General features: G+C 42.6%; 1 protein-coding gene across 1 annotated transcript in view; it reads left to right on the forward strand.

Annotated features, from left to right (window-relative positions):
- Nucleotides 1–25,788, forward strand: part of KCTD9 (potassium channel tetramerization domain containing 9) — a 44,329-nt gene that overhangs the window by 9,115 nt on the left and 9,426 nt on the right. The window contains exons 3-9 of the mRNA XM_068272321.1: nucleotides 222–265; nucleotides 2,657–2,753; nucleotides 4,055–4,113; nucleotides 5,409–5,537; nucleotides 5,638–5,705; nucleotides 8,267–8,362; nucleotides 20,064–20,213. Coding sequence (XP_068128422.1) covers nucleotides 222–265; nucleotides 2,657–2,753; nucleotides 4,055–4,113; nucleotides 5,409–5,537; nucleotides 5,638–5,705; nucleotides 8,267–8,362; nucleotides 20,064–20,213 — 643 coding nt within the window. The remainder of the gene's footprint in view (nucleotides 1–221; nucleotides 266–2,656; nucleotides 2,754–4,054; nucleotides 4,114–5,408; nucleotides 5,538–5,637; nucleotides 5,706–8,266; nucleotides 8,363–20,063; nucleotides 20,214–25,788) is intronic.

Consider the following 25,788-nt stretch of genomic DNA (forward strand, 5'->3'; position numbering starts at 1 on the left):
TTTCAACCAAAAAGATGGCTGCCCTCATGAAATCAAACATTTGCCTGTTCTTTTAAAACAGTGTGGGTAAGAGATTATATTACCTATATATTTTAAATAACATAACTAATGTAACTTAATGACAGTATGTTTGTTTAGGCTTGAAGTTCCTCTTTAAGTGGTCTACAGTTAAGCATTAATCTTCATGTTGTAATTTTTTTGTTTTCTTTTATGTCCTAAAGAGACAATGATGTCTTGTATGTGAGTGATGGAGATCCTTGTGCAGGTGAGATCCCTTTTTCTTTTATGTAGTCTTTAGATGCGCAATTACTTTATAGCATACTAGTTTAAAGGCATGCCCATTAAAAAACAGGTGCTGGTCCTTGGGTGTGACCTCCCTCCCCGTGCACAGCCGCAACGTGTGCACGCAAACGCATGCCCATTGTCCTCTGATTTCTGATGTCCAGCCACGTGCAGTGCATGCATACCCATGGTCCTCTGCTTTCTGATGTCCGGCCACGTGCAGTGCATGCATACCCATGGCCCTCTGCTTTCTGATGTCCGGCCACGTGCAGTGCATGCATACCCATGGCCCTCTGCTTTCTGATGTCCGGCCACGTGCAGTGCATGCATACCCATGGTCCTCTGCTTTCTGATGTCCGGCCACGTGCAGTGCATGCATACCCATGGTCCTCTGCTTTCTGATGTCCGGCCACGTGCAGTGCATGCATACCCATGGTCCTCTGCATTCTGATGCCCGGACACGTGCAGTGCATGCATGCCCATGGTCCTCTGCTTTCTGATGTCCGGCCACGTGCAGTGCATGCACGCCCATGGTCCTCTGCTTTCTTATGACCGTCCACGTGCTGTGCATGCATACCCCTGGTCCTCTGCTTTCTGATGTCCGGCCACGTGCAGTGCATGCATACCCATGGTCCTCTGCTTTCTGATGTCCGGCCACGTGCAGTGCATGCATACCCATGGTCCTCTGCTTTCTGATGTCCGGCCACGTGCAGTGCATGCATACCCATGGTCCTCTGCTTTCTGATGTCCGGCCACGTGCAGTGCATGCATACCCATGGTCCTCTGCTTTCTGATGTCCGGCCACGTGCAGTGCATGCATACCCATGGTCCTCTGCATTCTGATGTCCGGCCACGTGCAGTGCATGCACGCCTATGGTCCTCTGCTTTCTGATGTCCGGCCACGTGCAGTGCATGCATACCCATGGTCCTCTGCTTTCTGATGTCCGGCCACGTGCAGTGCATGCATACCCATGGTCCTCTGCTTTCTGATGTCCGGCCACGTGCAGTGCATGCACGCCTATGGTCCTCTGCTTTCTGATGTCCGGCCACGTGCAGTGCATGCATGCCCATGGTCCTCTTTCTTATGACCGTCCATGTGCTGTGCATGCACGCCCATGGTCCTCTGCTTTCTTATATCCGGCCACGTGCTGTGCATGCACACCAGGTACAGCGCACGGACACAGGAGGACGCAGCGACAGGGACTTTATTCATTATATAGGAGTGTGTGTGCCCTCTTCTGATGCAAACCCACCCGCTTCCTACTCTTAACACTGACCTATCTCCCTGCTGTTATCTGTGCCACAATCTCCACCGCTAAAATGTCCCTCAGCTGGCATGTGTCGAGTTCCGCTAACTTTCATTTATGAGCTGCCCGCCTGACGCCCAAATTGCACGCTGGGTACGGCTACAGTATAGCTGCAATTTACATTGGAGTCTCTGATGACAAGAACTAGACGTGGGAGCAGCGATAAAATGCTGATTTGGCTGCAGTAGTGTCTGAGTCACACCTGAAAGAAGCATGCAGATAATTTTGCACCTGATTTGCTGCATGCTTGTTCACGGTGCATGACTAAGGCTGGTTTCACACCAGGACGTTGTGTTTTAGGGGACGTTAAGGTCGCATAACGTGCCCCTAACGCAACGCCTGGTGCTCTCTAATGTGGACGTCAGAGTGAGCCGCGTTGTGCAGCTCACTCTGGCGTCTGTGATGCGTACATGCGGCATCATGTGGTCCCGCCAGCCAATCGCTGCACAGAGCGGCCGCTCCAGGAAGTAAACACTGCACGTCACTGAGTGCAGTGAATAATAATTAGCCATGTGCCTGGCCGCTCTCCGCTCCTCCCCAACAAGCAGTCTAACGCGGCTCTGCCGCTTATAAAGTACTGCATGCAGTACATTGTCTTATGGCGCAGCGTTACTAAGTAACGCAACGTGGGCACTGTGAACAGCCCATTGATTTTTCATTGCTGTGCGGTGGGGTGCGTTACAGGCTGCTCTAACGTGCGCCTGTAATGTCCCACTGTGAAACCAGCCTAAAAGTATTAGAGGCAGGACAGCCAGAGAACTGGCATTGTTTAACATTAAATCTGCCAGCCATCAAATCCCTCTAGCTTTCAGGTTCCTTTTAATTTTGAAACTTAGATGATTGTAATTAGATCTTGTTTGTTTTTGTTGCATATATGCTCTTTTTTATATTTAGCAGAGGCAACAAAGATGGATCACGTATTATATCATATCTCATTGTTTGTGATTATTCCCCTTTGCACATGCTTGTTGCTGTTTGCTTTGTAGCCATGCATTATAATATGTTTGACTGAAACCCTATTTGCTTCTGTTATGTCCAACTAAATCCATTGTTTGTTTGTTTTATAGATGATCTGGACATTCCCGCGATCCCTGAGCCATTAACAGGAAGTCATACCGATTGGCTGACATTAAATGTTGGCGGAAAATATTTTACCACTACACGGTAAGGGAAGAATTACAGTGAGACACAGCAAAGGTAGTGAATATAGGTATCGGGGGCGTAATAATAGCCCCCGCAATTCAGGGGGCTGTGGGGCCCACTTGTCCTCCCTCTCCTCACCTGCATGCAGCATAGCGCAGTGTAATAGTTACCTGCTCCACCACTGCGGGCCTCTTCTGTGCATCACAGCCACACACTGTCTGCTGCTATTTGCTGACTCCCGGTCACATGACCAATGTGAGTCACGTGATCAGGAGCCGGGAAATGGCAGCAGAGGGTGTGTGATGCATAGAGGAGACCCGCAGTGTTGGAAACAGGTAATTATTACTCTGCTCCCTGCACTACTCTTCAATGGTCAAGGCAAAGTGTGTGTGGGGGGATTAGGTACGGCGGGGAGGAGTTTGGGTCCTAGGGGGCTCCATGACAATTTTGCAGGGGCGATATCTCTGGGTGTAGGATTTGTAAGCTCTTGGCCAAGATATGGGGAAAGCGGTAGATTCCTGCTCCTGGTAACTTGAAGGTTACAGGCACTGCCATTACACACACTTTCGGTTCAATAAGTACATGTATTCGCTCACAGTTTACTATGTGTTGTGCTGTATAATTCTAGTGGTAAAAGCTTTGCTCAGTTCCTGAAGAAAAGATCATAGCAGTGTCTTGGAGGTACCTCATGGGAGAACAGGAACTGCTTGGTGTACTGCATTTGTTGGGGTGGGGCAGTTATCTGTGACTCAGACCAACACCTTTTCACTGTTGGCAGCAGTTATTATTCTGTGCCCATTGTTCTAAAAACAACCATATATAGAAACACTTCAGGATTTATCATATATATGGTACAGTAAAATGAATCATATGAATATGGAAACAAGCAGTCTTGCTACTAAGGGTACTAAATATTGGGTACTGTGATTCCCCCCCCCCCCCCCTTCCAATTTAGTCTTAGTGGAACTAAACTCAGAACTTCCCCTCTGCTCTAAAAGATTAGCCGCAGCATGATCACCTTTTATGTGTAAAAAAAAAAAAAATCTAAAACAATTTATGGAAATCCTAAAAAAAAAAGTTGTAACTTAGTTTCTCTTTTGCAGAGAACACTGAAAGGGATAAGCCTTGGTGTTTACTGTACGGAACTAATTAGACAGTTTGATGTGGTTAAAAAAAACGCAGAAAAGTGAATATGTGGAGTAAAGACTTTTTTCATTGTGTGCTGTTGAAGTGTCCAGGTTTGCTTTATTTGGGATATGCTTACATTTGTATCACGTGTCTGAAATATGTAACCCTTACCTGATGCATGTTTCTGTTTGTAGGTCCACACTTGTCAGTAAGGAGCCTGACAGCATGCTGTCGCACATGTTTAGTGATAGAGGTTTGTAATGTGCAATGCTATTATACAGAAAACAATTGTGTAATCTGTACATCATTTTTCAAGTGGATAGTATGGCATTTGCTCCTTTTTCCTGAAGAAGAAATAAAAGGCTACAAGGGCCAGTAAGGACACTAGACTAGGATGATGGTAGGGATTAGACTCGGAGCTCCTCTCGTGGACTGATGGGGCTTGTGCACACAATGTATGAGATCTTCATGGAAATATGAAAGTGCATAGATTTTCATATTAAAATGCACATTATAAGTTTGAATGCAGCTTTAGTGACCATTTGTTCAGTGTACTTCGTACAGTGCTGCAGAAAAGTGCTATATACAGTAAATTCATAGCACTGTAATAATAGCCATGTATCCTGCAGTGGCTGCCCTTGGACCTTCTGAATATAATGTGCAGGCAGGACACTTCCTCCTGGAATAGATGCTAGCTCGCCCCGCTATACCCCAGTGTGACTCTTGGTGTTTGGGCAGCCTATAGACAGGCTCAGTATGATTATATAGACAAGACAAAAAGACAAATAACATTTATATTGCGCTTTTCTCCTTGCGGACTCAAAGCGCCAGAGCAGAGCAGCAGCCACTAGGGCGCGCTCTATTGGCAGTAGCAGTGTAAGGGAGACTTGCCAAAGTCTCCTACTGAATTAGTGCTGGCTTACTGAACAGGCAGAGCCGAGATTCGAACCCTGGTCTCCTGTGTCAGAGGCAGAGCCCTTAACCATTACACCATCAGCCAACTGCACACCATCAGCCAACAGCAACTGGGAGAACATGAAAGCAGATTGTGTCCAGTAGTGGTATGGTGTGCAAGTAGATTTATATATACAAACCCTTAAAGTGAATCTTGTGAAAATAAACTGAGAGAATTGTATCTATCCCCCCCCCCCTTTTTTTTTTTTTTTTTTTTTTTTTTACTAACCCCTGCAGTCAGAAGCTGTTCAGTTGCATAACTGATTGGTTAACTCTTTCAGGAAAACAAAAATGAAAAGGAACACAGCCAAGTTATTTTTATGCTTGCCATTGTATATACATGCATCTATCTCTTCATTTTAAATCTAAAAGTGCATGTACCCTTTCCTCTCCCCCCCCCCCCCCCCTTTCATAAGGCAGATGGGAAGCTGTTTTAGATCGGTTAGAATCATGATCTAGAGTACATACTGGTAAATGGATCATATTTATTATTATGAATGGCTATATTACCAAACTTTCCAGTTTTATCATTTGTGTGTTCCTTAATCTAATTTTATATATGTGTCCATATGTAATCTCTCATCTGATTCATAGATGCCTGGGGCAATAAAAGAGATCACAGAGGAGCCTTTCTGATTGACCGAAGCCCTGAATACTTTGAGCCAATACTTAATTACCTGCGCCATGGACAGCTCATAGTCAATGATGGAGTCAACTTATTAGGTGAGCTCCATGGGATAGGTGTTCTTTCGTAGACTTCTATGTATGGTATACGTTTCTTGTCTATATTATACAGCATCTCACTGAAGCATTCCCTTTACAGGGGTTCTAGAAGAAGCTAAATTTTTTGGCATAGACTCCCTTATTGAACACCTGGAATTGGCAATAAAGGTAAATATTGGATTTTTTTTTTAACCTCTATCTCCAGACTTGGTGAAAGACACTGAAGCGGAAAAAAAATTATGATATAATGAATTGGTTGTGTAGTACGAATAATTACTAGAACATTAGAAGCAAAGAAAATAGTCTCATATTTTTATTTTCAATTTATATAGTGTTTTTTTTTTTTTTTTTTTTTTTTTTACATTGCTTCATTCTCTAATATTTGCAGTTTATACACTACTCAGCATTCTAAATGATTTTACAGAGCAGGCTAGTGAACTTTTGACCTGTCCTCTTGCAGAGAAAAAGAAAATACAGTGACTGACACTTATGATAATAAGCTTCAGAAGACTGAGCTCTCTGCGACTTTGTAAGTCGGAGAGATCAGTGGCTCTTTTGCATAGATAACTGGAGTTTCTTAACTCTTCCTGTACTGGAAACAATATTAGACTTATGTCTCTGCTCCTAATGCTTTAGTTCTTAGCTGTACTACACATACAAATCATTATATCCTCATTTATTTTTCCCTTCAGTGTCTCTTTAAGCTGTTCATACATCAGAAGACGTATGGGCAGATCAGTAGAGAGACAGATCCCTCTCTGAATCTGATCAGGGAGAGATCTGTTGCCTGCCCATACACCATGGGCTGATTCCCGATGGATTTCGGCATGAAATCTCTGTAATCGGCCTTGACACCGCCATGCCGCCCCCTGCGCAGTCCCGTTCCCACCCCCCTCCCTGGCGGTATACTTTACCTGTCCGAGTCCGCCGTTTGCTTAGTCTTCATACATGTGCCCCATGTAATTGCCAGCATATACATGGGGTGTGTGTGTGTCACCTGACAATAAGAAAGAAGCCATCTACAAGTAATCTTCTGCTCTTTTATTGCATGTAAAGTGTTCCAGCAGATGAAGCAACGTTTCGAGGCTGCACACCTCTTTGTCAAGCTTGCTGGAAGTCAACTAAGTATATAACACGAGCACATGAGTATTTATACACACCATGGTTAACGGCCAATGAGATTCAAACATGTATACACCAATCACAATAGTCTTAAATTATCGTACCTGATGGGGAACTTACATACTGTTGCTATGATAGGACATAGCATAGTGGAAACTCCCACCTGTCAAGCCCCTTTCGGCCGAGGACTACCTCCCCCTGGGTCCGCCTATCATCATGGAGACCCCATCTCTCCGCCCAAGGCGGACCTGAGTGAAGTCCCGTGTGATTACACAGTCGGCGGCGCTGTGCGTCTCTGCGGATACTATGGAGACGTGAGCGGCAGAAAGCCGCTGATGTCACCAGATGGCTATTAGGGGGGAAGCAGCCGCCAGCCAATCAGAGCCATCCTACGTAGGTGCGAAGCGGACGTCGCACTCTAATATACATGATGATAATATAACGCTATGCTCTTTGCAACGTGATCAGACTATATACTTAGTTGACTTCCAGCAAGCTTGACAAAGAGGCGTGCAGCCTCGAAACTTTGCTTAATCTGCTGGAACACTTTACATGCAATAAAAGCAGAAGATTACTTGTAGATGGTGCCGGCTTCTTTCTTATTGTATCGTTGACCGATCCTGGGTGCTGCTGGATCATTGGCCGGGCACGTCGACTGGAAGCGATTCTTGGAGTGTGCACACATTATCTATTGTGTGTCACCTGACACGCACCTACGTTACACCGGCAACCACGAGGGGCGCGTGTATGAAAACGGAGCCAATGGCGGACATGAACAGGTAAAGTATACTACACCGCGTTTTACATTGGCGGAGAAGCGCCCGGGGTTCTATCATGTTCGTCACTCGTCCCAATATCGCATGCCGTTACCGTTGCGTACCCGATCAAGCAAGTTGAACCTACATCTTGCAGCATGTTCAATCAATACATGTGACCAATTTTGGCCCGAAATTGGTTGCATTGTCGATAGGGCATCTGATTCCATAATTATAAGATGGTCGATTGGCCACCAAGTTGCCTGATGTATGGTCACTTTTTTTATTTGTTAATTTCAAGGCATCAATGTATTGGTACTTATGTTTGGGTGGAGAACAGGGTTTTCTACCGGCATGTTGGATTGTTTTAGATCTTTGGTTCTTTTTGACTGTTACAAAGAGCAAAGCAAGCAAGTTGATGGATAATAAATGCTTGATTGATAATAGTTTTGACTTTTCGTACCTTTGTACATCTGAAGCTACTCAGTTGTTTTGTTTTTTTTTTTTGTTTTTTTTACAATTTATTAGTATGCCATTATCTTAACCACTTCCTGCAAAATAGATGTTAATAAACGCCCTATTTATGCACCTTTAGTACAAATAGGGCATTAATAAATGTCCAACTATTCCGCTAAAGCGCACATGTGCATCTGAACCTTTCAGCCTGGAGCATGAAATTGTTAAAGGGTAAGAATAAAAATATTTTTGAAAAAAAACAAACGGTGCTTGTGTTACTTGAAGTTTACCAAATAAAGTATAAAAATCTGGCCACAGATATGATTTAGAAGTTATATAAAGATTCTGGTCAGGCTTAGTTAGTTCATCTGTGACGTAACTCTTCTTTGTTCGCAGAATTCTCAGCCTGCGGAGGATCACTCGCCTATCTCTCGCAAGGAGTTTATACGTTTCCTTCTTGCCACTCCAACCAAATCAGAACTTCGCTGTCAGGTAAGATGGAGAGATTAAAGCAATTTAAATTAAACCTCCAGACTAAAAATCTACTCAGCAGCACTGAAAAGGCTTGGTGTTTAACAGTTTCACAGCATCAGAACTTTGTTTTTCTTACCCAAGCCTCATTTTTAGCTGCACAGAAGCTAAGCTCTGCCCCATCAAAGAAATCTGCCTGGGCATTTTTCCCCTGATGCTTTGCAAAGCAAGATGGGATTTCTGATGTTCTCGTTGCTTAGCAACTGAGAGGGGTAATCAGGACAGAGGACAGTTGGAACTGTCTCATGCTTCCTGTCACCTCCTTTCAACCAAAAAGATGGCTGCCCTCATGAAATCACAAACATTTGTCTGTTCTTTTAAAACAGGGTGGGTAAGAGATTAGATTACCTATCTATTTTAATTAACATAACTAATGTAACTTAGTGACAGTATGTTTGTTTAGGGTGAAGTTCCTCTTTAATATTTGCACGTTGTTCTGTTAGGTGTTTGCAATGACTAATCGATAGAAAATTCTCTTTTGTTTTTCCTTCCTGCTTTTTCTAGTCCTTATATATCCAGTAGATCAGGGGCATCCAAACGTTTTAGGCCAAGGGTGATATTGGCGTTCTTGAGTGCTTAGGGGCCGGACTACTAAAATTAAAGACTATTTTTGCTGATTGCCGTTAGCAGGGCCGGCCCGCTCATGAGGCGGGGTGAAACGTTTGCCTCAGGCGGCAAACTTCTAGGGGCGGCACCCGCCCGTCCGTGGGTGCGGGGGGGCCGGCCGCTGAGCCGGAGGGGTAGCGGGCAGGACGGGGGTATTGGGCCTAGCGGTGGGGAGGGCGGTCGGACCCCCCCCCTCCCTCGCCTGGGTCCCCCGATCTGCGCTCCCCTCCAGCTGTACATAGGAAGCAGCCGATGCCCAATAGGAAGAGGCACGGACAGGGAGGACGTACCTTATCCGCGTTCCAGCATGCGCTCCACTGACATCACTTCCTGCATCGCCGTCCACTTACAATACAGTGGGCGGCGATGCAGGAGGTGACGTCAGTGGAGCGCACGCTGGAACGCGGAAAAGGTGAATCCTCCCCGCCCGTGCCTCTTACTATTGGGCATCGGCTGCTTCCTATGTACAGCTGGAGGGGAGCGCAGATTGGGAGACCCAGGCGAGGCCTCCCCACCGCTACGCCCAATACCCCCATCCTGCCCGCTACCTGAAAGGAGTTGGATCTATTTAAGTTCATGTCAGATATCAGATGCTTTAGACTACTTCATTTCCTGGCGCCAGGACATGTCACATAACGTGGTTAACAGGACACACACACACACAGGAGTTGTGAGCACAAATTATGCTGAATCTTTATTACAGTTGCTTTCCTTATATCCTACTCAATACAGGATTTTGCTCATGCGCAGTTTATCATCATATGTCACCATAATTACAGAAAGTCATGTGATTTACGAGAATTAACACAGTTCAATGATCACGGGAAAACATGTTATTTATGACATTCCAGGTGTCCCCAGTTGGGGCATTTTATGGGTTTTGCCCAGAGAGAAGAATTTGGCTATTCTCTACCACAATCAGCCAGCTCTTCCTGCACAGATGTGTGTGGGTGGCTGATTGTTCTATAGACACATTAATATCTCACTGAATAGATACATGAGGCACAGACTTAGATACATGTATGCTTGTATATGAAATTGATCTATATACTGATATATATACATACATATATATATATATATACATATATACCTACATATCCTTTCAGTCCCCCCTTTGGTCATTTCTTCCAAAGGAAGAAGATGACCATACTAAAGCCAATACCTAAAGCAGGCAGGGCTAGCATCACAGTGGGCAAAATTTTGGTCGAAGTCTCCTAATGGTCAAAACACGAATAGCTATTTGGTAAAGTACTCATACCAAAGAAAATGATTAACTAACCTGTAACCTTAAATAATCAATTAAACAATGTTGGCCAATCTAATGGCCGAACAAATCAGAAAAATCAGAAAAGAACCAAATCAGGAATTATTCAGGAAAAAACCCAATAATTATTTTTCCTGATGCAAGAACATTTATCTTTCCTGATGTGATCTAGTAAAGATCTTATGTGGACTACATGTGAGGGTACACTCATGTGTTTAACTTAGCCTGCGGCAGGAATATTTCTCTTAGATCAATATAAGAAGCTTTCTTATCTCAGCACTTACTCCAAGAGAAACTTCCATCTGCTCTATTTTAGAAAAGGCTTGTCTAAATACTAGGCCTCGGGAAGGCCAGGGTCAAAAACCCATATGATAGCAACTAACGCATGCATAAGGTGGCTATATTTGTGAGAGGGTGGTCTTGACTTGACAATTTAGTTTACAACCCATTTGTGAGGCATGGCAGACCTCCGACCCTCCATCAGCCACTGTACTCCAAACTATCTTTGTATCCTTTACTCTAGGTCACACACTACTGTTAACCCAGGTGGACACCAACCCAACTACAATCATACTCAGGCCTTAATGCCCAGAGTACAGAGGCTGAGATCAGAAATACAGGAGTACTGCCAGAACTCACCAAGCAGGTCAAAACGTAGCTACAGGCCTCAGTCCAGGACACATTTGTGAAAGGGAATACAGATCACAGCAGAAATCTAGGGAATAAAGCTACATGAGATCCTCAACATCTCTGGCCTTCCAATTATCCCATACTAAATATACCAATCCGGTTGCTCAAGGCAACTGTGTTGCTGTGAAATTGTAGTCCATCACACCAATCATACTGACCAAAGCCTGTTATGCTTGCTCAGACAAACAGATATAACTCTGATTTAACAAGGAAAGGAAATGTTAGCTAATTGACGTTTTACCACAGTAATGGTAAATATCTATACAGACACACTACAAATCAAAGCAGAAAAAGATGTAACTAATAGCAACCGCTGCCATAGATACTCTTTCAAGATCAGGACTAACAGGACAACTGTAATGATGGCTACCTTCAGATTTAACCATACTAGAAGGACTCTGCTAATCACACATATGGACACTCACCAACTATATTCACAATCAGGATAGGACACAACACAATAGCAACATGGACCCTTCACAAAACAATTATGGCCAGATTGAGTCTACTGAAGACCAAGGTATCAGAGAATAGGAGACTTGTTCCCTGAAAATTGCCCACTGAGATCAGGCCTGCTGAATTATATGTGTAGCAACACGTAAGCGTGGGTATGTAGATATATATATATTTTACTGTCTGATAAATATACACTTTTATAGTTATCTGGGTTGAAGAAAGATGTGTGTACATAAAGTTTAACCAAAACAAAGCACCACACCGGCCCATTTCACTGCTGATCCAGAGGAAGGCGAAAAACCCTTATAAGGCATAGTGTATTTAGCCCCGGAAAGGGAAAATTCCTTCCTGACTCCAAAATGGCAATCAGAAAAAATCCCTGGATTTATCAGCATTTGGCCTTATTTAGTAATTGAGATAAAAATATCAGCTCATTACAGATCAACCCATTATTTAGCTTACAAAAACCCTAATCTTAATTCTTTCCTAGAGGATAATATAGCAGAGATGAAGGCTGTTACTTATTCAGAAAGCAGTAACCCATAATGTGACTTACAACTAGCTCTCTTTCTATAATATCCTTAAAGAGAACCAGAGATGAAGCACCCTCCTGCATTCCACCCTATAAATCAGCGGGAACATGACAGCAAACACCCAATCTGCCCCTCGTTTCATTGTTCTCTGTGTAATCTGACTGTTATCACGTCTGATAAGAATCCTCGACTGAGAAGTCAGGCTGCTCCGTCTAGCTTTGCTACAGAAAGATTATAGCTAAGTATGTATTCTGTGGTGTTATTTCAAGCCCAAGCCTGCCCCCTTGTGGCTTTGCTATAATGACTCAGCTATAATCATTCCCAGCAAAGCCAGATTTAATTGCTCAGTCTGGGATTCTTGTGACTGCTGAAAACAGACACTTTTAGCAGTGAGGAGGAAACAGAGAGCATGGTAAGTGTTTTCTCTAATGTTCCCACTGACATACATGGCAAAACACACAAGGGTGCTTCCTCTCTGGTTCCCCTCAATATAGTGACCCACCCCTCATAGCAGCTGATTCAATCATTGATCTAAGATCGGCATTGAAAATATCCAATCCTTGATCAGACAAGTGAACCCTATCCGGGCGGAATAAGTTAGGCCGGGAACCCTCAAGCTTATTATGCCAATAAGAAAAACCCCTTATAGCTGGCAGGGATCTAGATAATTCCCTATTAATGAATGTCTTAATGGCCCTTAATCTATCTTGGGGAAAAATCCACACCCGTCTGGGAATGATTTCAGAAAAAACCAACACCCATTGGGGAATGATCTCATATCAAATCATATTTCATGCGGTGTAACAAATTAATAGTGTTAGCTTTACCCACGTCATTCCCACCCAAGTGACAAATAAGAATGAAGAATGAAGTTATTTTTAGATAACCCAAGGTTTTCCCCATAGTCACTATTAGTAGCTTTCCTACGAGCCCAATACACATAAGAATGTCCCACAATCCATACAATCTTCCTGGGTCTGAGATCCAGATCTTGTTCCATTCTTCAACAGATGACACACGCAACTATGGAACTGATGAAAAAGTCTCTTTTTGGGATTCAGGACTTAGTCGACCTATTTCACCCTCTACAGTGGAACCAGTAGAAAATCCTTTTGTTAAAGATAGACTCAGGATAGCCCCAGACTCCCTCTGGATGGATGACTTCCGGATGGCTCTGGTCAGGTAGTCACCCCTTATCCTCCTCAGGATAGATGTCTGACAAGTTGTTTCTGAAAGAATAAAGAGAAATGTGCGAGCATCCTGTTTTTCCCAAAAATCCAATAAGTCATTTATTTTTCCTAGTATTTGTAATACTACTATGATTCATACTCTCCACCATGAACTTCAAAACATACTTATCGGATCTTTCTATGATCCTAACGGATCTCTCGCAATACCCCGTTCGCATGACGTCGTGTCGCTGTACCCGTGCGAGTATGTGACTCCATACATGGCAGAGAGGATAAATTCCCAATGAATTTTTACACCATAATGAATTCCCATTTTTCATTTTTCATTTACAAGTCACATTCTCATTCCATCATACCTTCCACAATCATACCAAACCCTAAATAGTGATGTATTTAAAAAACTTAGGTGGCCCTAGTGCAATATCTCACTACCCCTTCTTACTATACCACTACATGAAATGACATGACACAGATCACTAGGCCTGGGCAGGGCGGGCTCTTTCCCCTCTTTGACCATACATTAAAGTTATTTTAATGTCTGGTCAGAATTAGTGAAAGGCTACTATGAGCAGGGTCACAGTACAGCGGAACAGTGGCCAGCACTGTCTCCCTGTAATAGGGTTGGGTCCCCTTTTAGATTTAAAGCTACAGACATACAAAGAACATCTGTAGGGTCCTTTTCCCCATAGTGCGCTTAAGGTACTATACCTATGGTTGTCCCCAAGACACACTTCTATAGGCACACATACAAAGAACAGCACTACAGAGACTAGGCTAAGGCCTCCTTACTAAACAGACACTGACCTACAGATCAAGCAGAACTGAAATTAAAAATCCTGTCAGGGGTAAAGCATCTAAGCAGTACACTATAAAACAGTGTATTTTTTTCCTGGAGTCTTCAGAACAGTGAAAAGTCCGTAAAATAATTGTCATACCAACATCAAATGATTCTGCACTTTGCAAAAAAGTTCAAGCAAACTAAAATAAACTATTTTCCTAAGGATGAAAAAATGTACTTATTTTCCTATGCTGAGTGTAAGGATTTATTTCAATTTACTTTAAGGGTTTTGGGCTTAAAAAAAACCATATGTTCTCACTAAAAACATGAGTGACTTAGAGTCAGAGCCTTAAACAGCTCTCTGAATTTAAAGGAGATGGATTTATTAACAGGAAGAGGGGTTATTAAGGTCAAAACCCCACTATTGGAAAGGAATTCCCATAATCTAAAGGGCGATATGAAATAAACAGCAATCGTGACCCAGAACTACACATGTGATCTTAATTGACCTAAAACTGTATACCTGTCCTGACTATTTAATATGTCCTCAATGTTTTCCATACATTTTCCCAAATGAATATGGCTTTCACAGTTTCACAATATCCACTAAAGTATAAGTACAAACAGTATACAATGCATTATTTTTTTTTCAATAGTTGCATGACATTTAGAAATATTGAAGTTACAATAACTGTGCTTTATCAGAGTGGCTTGGAGGAGGAGCAGTTCTCTTATTAACCTCTAGATGGCGAAGAGGCTGAGAATCCAGAGGGTGTGCTGGAATTTCTTGCACTGGGTGACCAGGCCAGTGAAGAATTAAATCAGACACAGTTTAGTTAGAACAGCAAGTAACACTTCAACAATGAGTTGCAAACATCATTAAATGCCTTTTTCTGCTGCGATTGATATAAAAATACAGCCTACCAACTATGATACGATATTCAAGAAGGATTTATTTATGGAGAACTATTGAGTAAATCATTTGAATCTATATGCTCCAAAGTTACAAGCTATATAAATTCCGTTCAAATATGAACATTATTCTAACAAACTTATGGCAAACTACCATGACGTGGGGAAATGATTTAACTCTACTCACTTGTATAAGTCTGGGTGACAAAACGCCATTACTCAATTAACCCACTTTAGACCAAGGGAATTAGGTTGTACTAAAACTCAATTCTCTTTACTCTATGAAACTAAGGTAACACGGTGACTTAGCAGCCAGTGCTATCGCCGTGCAATGTTATGTAAATCGCTGCCTGGTTAACATCTGCCAGGAGTCTGCATGTACTCCTCATGTCTGCATGGGTTTCCCCCATGCACTCAGTTTCCTCACCCAAAAAAACACAGATAAATCTATTCTGCAATATGGGAAACTTCATTCATATACATATAGATCTAGGTGACAGGTGGTATCAGTGAATTAATCTAATCTAATTGAAGGATACTAAGTTTCAGGAGAAAATAATGACTGCTATGTCTAACATCTAACTAAGAGAAAAACCTAAGATATTGTTTAGATAAATATGACACTTAAATTACATTCCCACACATTACGTATTCAGAAAAGCTTTTGCACTTTCATTTTCTTCAGCAGGAAAAAAAAATGACAACTAGTACGTTTAAATTACTTCCTCATTTTACTGTTGGTGGCATAGCTTCCTCAGAGAGAGAGAGAGGAAAAAAAAAACCCCTTTTAAAAAATGACATTTAACTCTTTTTTTCTTTTCCAGTCTCTGCCACTAAAAAAAAAAAAAAATACATCCGTATATATGCAGAAATGCCTGATATTTCTCCACATCTACGGACATATATGTTTCTTAATTAATCTAATGTTTTAATGTTAGACCCCATTAGATTAAAAAGTAATAAACTTTTTACTTATTTTATTTTGCTGTCACTGACTGCTTCAGAGGAGGAACCCACACAGATGTTGGCGGGCGCAGATTAGATCACTTAAAAATGACATGTCCTCATTTTTAACCCTTTCAAACTTAAAGGGGAATTCTAACATTATTTAATAAGACAATTTAAGTATTTCTGATTATTTCAAGATTACCTCTAAAAATCATTACCCCTAGGAGTGTGTATCTGTCTAATTAACTACTTGCTAATAACTAATTTAAAGAAGCAATGTCCTAATGAAGAAAATCTATTTTATGAGGCAGACATACCCATAGTTTCAACATGTAATTTAGCGGGTGCCTAGTGACGTAACTAAGGAACTGCGGGCCCTGGTGTAGATTTTACATCAGGCCCCCCCCCCCCCAAGAACTCTATACAGGGCAATTGATACAGCGTGCCAAAACTTACCAAAGACATTTAGAGTGGCAGAGGTACAAGGAGGGGATTGGGACACACTGGGAACAGTGTGTTAAGGACTGCTATTGTTCAAACCATCTATAGAAGTAATTATTACCACTACAGGACCAATAGAGGGCTAATACTGTGATAGAAGGTGGACCCTTCGGGGCCCTTGTGGACCAAAGGCATGGGTACGGTCAGTACCTCTGTACCCCTCCACCTTATTGTTACGTCCCTGCGGTTATCACCTCTCTACCATACACAAACATGTACTCACTACAATCTCTCAATTTACATACATATGTGTCAGTTTGCACACAATACATATGAATACATTATGATACATGTTATTCCATAATTATATCCTAATTTATAGGAAACAATTACATTACTATATTTCTGAGGCTTATATTAAATGACCCATGCATAATTCAGATAAGTTTAAGGGTCGGTCATCTACAAAAACTCAGTACAAACAGATCTTTTCCAAAGATGGCATCTGAAACCAGTTTTGTACGTACATAGAATTTATACTGGCGACTTTAATAAATGACCGCTCTCATCTGAATCCCATGAGTGTCTTCAATATTAATTTTACAGAAAAGCTTATTATCTCTCAGAAATACAGTAAAGATCTTATACCATCGCTTGCGCAACCAGACGGACATAAAACACACATTACTAGTCAAGATTAATACACAAACAAGACAGACTTGGACATATATAATTCTAATCACCGTTAGACATAGTTCTTTAACCAATTGTATATGGATTGAACTATTATTCCTTTCTCCCCCCAAGGGAATGACAGCCTAAGACTAATATACTATATTATATTCTAACCAAGGATGAACAAAATATTTTTCTTCCAGATATTCTGGCAACACAAAGGTACATAAGTTTCATCTATTTTAGGGATTGGGATAGGAAACATTTTGACAATATTTTGACCCATTGATCTAATTTCAGTTTTATACTGTAATTTATTGGCCCTCTATTCAATCTATATGTTAAATACAAATATAAGATATTGCCGTACCAATAGACAATTCTTATCTAGATAAATTATTATTTATATATTTTTCAAATTTATCAACACTATTTTTATCAATAACTAATATTTATCAATAATTCTATCTATAATTCTCATCTCATGAGAACAAAACAAACTTTGTCTAGGGATTTTTCCTTTCTACAACCTCACTAAACCCAAACTGTTTCTCAGAATTTAATAACTTTTTTCTTAACCTTACTAATAAAACAGATTATTATTTACAAAACAAACACAGACAAATAATCTAAAACATCTGAATCTTATCTGACATTATAAAAACCTTACAAAAATAACCTATAATAAACCCGTTTAAAACCTAAGAAGAACTACAAGTACCCAGAAATCCATACTATATGGTGCCCTGTTCATTTCCCAAATGAACCCTATTTTCTTACCAAAAGAAAATAATTTATTGAAGTTGATCAGACTTCAAATTTGTTAGATTTTTCCCAAAAAAAATCTATATTTCCCTTAGACCTACTAAGAGAAGCATAATAGACTTACCAAAAGTCCCAAGTACATAATAGACTTACCAAAAGTCCCAAATCCCTAATAATTTTTTTTTTTTTTTTTTTTTTTTTAAACTAAGGCCCTCTAAAAACCTTATAATCTATATAATTAAAATTATACTATCAAAAAAACACAAACTCCAACACCGGATTCGTTTTGGTATCAACAGAAATTTCACATAAATAATATAGACACCTCTCTCTTTAAAAAAATAAAAAGAGAAATATAGTCATATTACTTACGTGATTTCCTGAAGAAGACCATCCATGGCGAGCCCTCAGCTGAAAGGAGTTGGATCTATTTAAGTTCATGTCAGATATCAGATGCTTTAGACTACTTCATTTCCTGGCGCCAGGACATGTCACATAACGTGGTTAACAGGACACACACACACACAGGAGTTGTGAGCACAAATTATGCTGAATCTTTATTACAGTTGCTTTCCTTATATCCTACTCAATACAGGATTTTGCTCATGCGCAGTTTATCATCATATGTCACCATAATTACAGAAAGTCATGTGATTTACGAGAATTAACACAGTTCAATGATCACGGGAAAACATGTTATTTATGACATTCCAGGTGTCCCCAGTTGGGGCATTTTATGGGTTTTGCCCAGAGAGAAGAATTTGGCTATTCTCTACCACAATCAGCCAGCTCTTCCTGCACAGATGTGTGTGGGTGGCTGATTGTTCTATAGACACATTAATATCTCACTGAATAGATACATGAGGCACAGACTTAGATACATGTATGCTTGTATATGAAATTGATCTATATACTGATATATATACATACACATATATATATATATATATATATATATATATATATATATATATATATATATATATATATATATATATATATATATATATATATATATATATATATATATATATATATATACATATATACATATATACCTACATATCCTTTCACTACCCCTCCGGCTCGGGGGGCAGGGGCAGGCCGCAATCTTCTCCTAAATTTGTCTCGGGTGGCAAAAAGTCTAGGGCCGGCCCTGGCCGTTGGGTACACTACGCCTGACATTTCAGCAACTAAAACCTTTCCACAGAAAATAACCCATGTACCGTGTGTAGTTAGCACAGTGGCAGCTGCTAATCGGTGGTTGTTGCAGCCTCTAGCATAGTGAACAGTAAAAAGGAGGGGTCCGCAACGGTGTCTCTTTGAAAAGCTCAAATTCTTTATTTAGGACGCATCCTCATATCAGTGAAAGCACAGCTGACATGTTTCGGGCCAGGTTTGACATGTCCGGTCTCAGGGTAGGGTGAGATACACTCAAATACTCCACTAATCTATGTTCCAAAACTCCCAAACTCTCCCTATAACTGAGAAGTCTAAATAACTGTTCCTGAAATTCCCGTGTGGGGTTCCCCGACAAACGGGTATATGTATTGGGATCCTCAACCTGTCTAAGGGCCTCTGCCCTATAATCCACCCTGTGGAGGATCACCACTGCTTCCCCCTTATCTGCATTACGAATGACGACATCCCGATTATTCTGCAGGCTTTTTATGGCCTGATGTTCAGCTCTGGTGAGATTAGTCCTAGATAGTGTGGAAGGTGCTAATTACCTTGTTTGGACTGAGCAACCAAGGGTCCAGCACTGTCTCTATCAGTCTGCAGTGTAGCGGTGCACTCCTCCTTCTATTCATCTCTAGCATAGTGGCGGCTGCTAATCAATGGCTGCTACAGTGGTGGCTGATAACCTACAGGCAAGCAAAGGGGAAGGCGGAGCAGCGAAACAGGGTGGTCCCTGCTAGGCGGCACTGCAGCTACGGCCTGTAGGCCGCATAGAATTAATTGAATTGGAGAGCTTTGGTGGCCACCAGAAAAGGCTTGGAGGTCCACATTTAACCTCCATGCCAGACTTTGGACCTCCCTGCAGTAGACCATATAGTGGGCAAAAATAAAACTGTGGTCTAGGACAGGGTTTCTCAGCTCTGTCCTCAGGTACTGTACTCCCAACAGTGCATGTTTTGTGGAAATCTAGAGAACGTAGTTCATGAGCTCTGCTGAGACACTAATTACCTCACCTGTGAATGTTTATGGTTTTCTGCAAAATATGCACTGTTGGTGGATACTTGAGGACTGAGTTGAGAAACCCAGATCTCTAGAAGGTTGATATATTTTCTGTGGAGAAGTATCCCCCTGTATCATCTTCTCTAAGGTGCACAGGTTCTTTAGTATCACCTTCATCTCCTATGTGAATGGTGTATTAACACTTGTTCTAAACTCTTTACAGGGTCTGAACTTTAGTGGAGCCGATCTCTCCCGCTTGGACCTGCGATATATAAACTTCAAGATGGCAAACTTGAGCGGCTGTAACCTGACTCAGGCCAACCTGTGTGGGTCTTGCCTGGAGCGTGCAGACCTGTCTGGATCAGTGCTGGATGTAAGGACAGCAGTGTGTAACTAATAGCATGCGTAAAGGTGATTGGTTATGCTCAAGCCCGCTACAACTGGTCCGCTTGATCTTTGTTACTAGAAACCTCTGTTTATACTTATCCGTACCGTCACACAGATGTCCGTCTAGCAAGATCAGCTAGTCCCATATAATATCAGATATCGGGGTTCATTGTCTGAAAACAATCAGGTTAGATTGAAATGTCTTCCCTGCTATGCGATATTCGTGATTAGTGCTAAACCAAGTGGAATTTCCATCATCTGAATGCATGTACAATAATTGAAGGCCACTCCTGTTCAGTGCAGTTATTGTGGAAGATAATGTGAGCTTAGAAAAGAGCAGCAGCTGCTCTTGGTAAATAGTGTACAATTGAAAGAGCCAAAACCTGTAGAAAAAAGTACATGTAAACACATACAGATTAGAAGTATATTTCATCCACAGTAAAATCAGCCATACATTACTTTTCTCCTGTGTGGCTGTTAGTAGAAATGTGATGGAACTGACAGGTGTATGACTAGTACATCTCTTTATGGGAGGTTCTCGGTATTTAATTTGTTCTCTCCTTGGAAAGTATACACGCACACACTCGCACACACACGCACACACTCGCGCACACACTCACACACACACGCACGCACACGCACACACACACACACACACACACACACACACACACACCTAATACACACACACACCTAATACACACACACACCTAATACACACACACACCTAACACACACCTAACACACACACACCTAACACACACACACCTAACACACACACACACCTAACACACACACACCTAACACACACACCTAACACACACACACCTAACACACACACACCTAACACACACACACCTAACACACACACACCTAACACACACACACCTAACACACACACACCTAACACACACACACACCTAACACACACACACACCTAACACACACACACACCTAACACACACACACACCTAACACACACACCCCTAACACACACACACCCCTAACACACACACACCCCTAACACACACACACCCCTAACACACACACACCCCTAACACACACACACCCCTAACACACACACACACCTAACACACACACACACCTAACACACACACACACACCTAACACACACACACACCTAACACACACACACACCTAACACACACACACACCTAACACACACACACCTAACACACACACACACCTAACACACACACACACCTAACACACACACACACACCTAACACACACACACACACCTAACACACACACACACCTAACACACACACACACCTAACACACCTAACACACCTAACACACCACACACACCTAACACACACACACACCTAACACACCTAACACACCTAACACACACACACCTAACACACCTAACACACACACACCTAACACACACACACACACCTAACACACACACACACACCTAACACACACACACACCTAACACACACACACACACCTAACACACACACACACACCTAACACACACACACACACCTAACACACACACACACCTAACACACACACACACCTAACACACACACACACCTAACACACACACACACCTAACACACCTAACACACACACACCTAACACACACACACCTAACACACACACACCTAACACACACACACCTAACACACCTAACACACACACACCTAACACACCTAACACACACACACCTAACACACCTAACACACACACACCTAACACACCTAACACACACACACCTAACACACCTAACACACACACACCTAACACACCTAACACACACACACCTAACACACCTAACACACACACACACACCTAACACACCTAACACACACACACCTAACACACCTAACACACACACACACACACACACCTAACACACACACACACACACCTAACACACACACACACCTAACACACACACACACACCTAACACACACACACACACCTAACACACACACACACCTAACACACACACACACCTAACACACACACACACCTAACACACACCTAACACACCTAACACACCTAACACACCTAACACACACACACACCTAACACACACACACACCTAACACACCTAACACACACACACCTAACACACCTAACACACACCTAATACACACACCTAACACACACACACCTAACACACACACACACCTAACACACCTAACACACACACACCTAACACACACACACCTAACACACACACACACACCTAACACACCTAACCCTAACACACCTAACACACCTAACCCTAACACACCTAACCCTAACACACCTAACACACCTAACCCTAACACACCTAACACACCTAACCCTAACACACCTAACACACCTAACCCTAACACACCTAACCCTAACACACCTAACACACCTAACCCTAACACACCTAACACACCTAACCCTAACACACCTAACACACCTAACCCTAACACACCTAACCCTAACACACCTAACACACCTAACCCTAACACACCTAACCCTAACACACCTAACACACCTAACCCTAACACACCTAACACACCTAACCCTAACACACCTAACACACCTAACCCTAACACACCTAACACACCTAACCCTAACACACCTAACACACCTAACCCTAACACACCTAACACACCTAACCCTAACACACCTAACACACCTAACCCTAACACACCTAACCCTAACACACCTAACACACCTAACCCTAACACACCTAACACACCTAACCCTAACACACCTAACACACCTAACCCTAACACACCTAACCCTAACACACCTAACACACCTAACCCTAACACACCTAACACACCTAACCCTAACACACCTAACACACCTAACCCTAACACACCTAACACACACACACCTAACACACCTAACACACACACACCTAACACACCTAACACACACACACCTAACACACCTAACACACACACACCTAACACACCTAACACACACCACACACCTAACACACACGCACACACCTAACACACACACACACACCTAACACACACACACACCTAACACACCTAACACACCTAACACACACACACCTAACACACACACACCTAACACACCTAACACACACACACCTAACACACCTAACACACACACACCTAACACACCTAACACACACACACCTAACACACCTAACACACACACACCTAACACACCTAACACACACACACCTAACACACACACACACACCTAACACACACACACACACCTAACACACACACACACACCTAACACACACACACACACCTAACACACACACACACACCTAACACACACACACACACCTAACACACACACACACACCTAACACACACACACACACCTAACACACACACACACCTAACACACACACACACCTAACACACACACACACCTAACACACCTAACACACACACACACCTAACACACACACACCTAACACACCTAACACACACACACCTAACACACCTAACACACACACACCTAACACACACACACCTAACACACACACACCTAACACACCTAACACACACACACACACACCTAACACACACGCACACACCTAACACACACGCACACACCTAACACACACACACACACCTAACACACACACACACACCTAACACACACACACACACACCTAACACACACACACACACCTAACACACACACACACACCTAACACACACACACACACCTAACACACACACACACACCTAACACACACACACACACCTAACACACACACACACACCTAACACACACACACACACCTAACACACACACACACCTAACACACACACACCTAACACACCTAACACACACACACACCTAACACACCTAACACACACACACCTAACACACCTAACACACACACCTAACACACACACACCTAACACACCTAACACACACACACACACACACACCTAACACACACACACACACACCTAACACACACACACACACACACCTAACACACACACACACACCTAACACACACACACACACCTAACACACCTAACACACACACACACCTAACACACACACACCTAACACACCTAACACACACACACCTAACACACCTAACACACACACACCTAACACACCTAACACACACACACACCTAATACACACACCTAACACACACACACCTAACACACCTAACACACCTAACACACACACACCTAACACACACACACCTAACACACCTAACACACACACACCTAACACACCTAACACACACACACCTAACACACACACACCTAACACACCTAACACACACACACCTAACACACCTAACACACACACACCTAACACACCTAACACACACACACCTAACACACCTAACACACACACACCTAACACACCTAACACACACACACCTAACACACCTAACACACACACACCTAACACACCTAACACACACACACCTAACACACCTAACACACACACACCTAACACACCTAACACACACACACCTAACACACCTAACACACACACACCTAACACACCTAACACACACACACACCTAACACACCTAACACACACACACACCTAATACACCTAACACACACACACCTAACACACACACACACCTAATACACACACCTAACACACCTAACACACACACACCTAACACACACACACCTAACACACACACACCTAACACACACACACCTAACACACCTAACACACACACACACCTAACACACACACACCTAACACACCTAACACACACACACCTAACACACACACACCTAACACACCTAACACACCTAACCCTAACACACCTAACACACACACACCTAACACACACACACCTAACACACCTAACACACACACACCTAACACACACACACCTAACACACACACACCTAACACACACACACCTAACACACCTAACACACACACACACACACCTAACACACACACACACACCTAACACACACGCACACACCTAACACACACACACACACCTAACACACACACACACACCTAACACACACACACACACCTAACACACACACACACACCTAACACACACACACACACCTAACACACACACACACCTAACACACACACACCTAACACACCTAACACACACACACACCTAACACACCTAACACACACACACCTAACACACCTAACACACCTAACACACCTAACACACACACACCTAACACACCTAACACACACACACCTAACACACCTAACACACACACACACACACCTAACACACACACACACACACCTAACACACACACACCTAACACACACACACACACCTAACACACACACACACACCTAACACACCTAACACACACACACACCTAACACACCTAACACACACACACCTAACACACCTAACACACACACACACCTAACACACCTAACACACACACACCTAACACACCTAACACACACACACCTAACACACCTAACACACACACACCTAACACACACACACCTAACACACACACACACCTAATACACACACCTAACACACCTAACACACACACACCTAACACACCTAACACACACACACCTAACACACCTAACACACACA

This window comes from Hyperolius riggenbachi, chromosome 3 (genome assembly GCF_040937935.1).
Source record: "Hyperolius riggenbachi isolate aHypRig1 chromosome 3, aHypRig1.pri, whole genome shotgun sequence".
Classification (NCBI taxonomy): Eukaryota; Metazoa; Chordata; class Amphibia; order Anura; family Hyperoliidae; genus Hyperolius; species Hyperolius riggenbachi.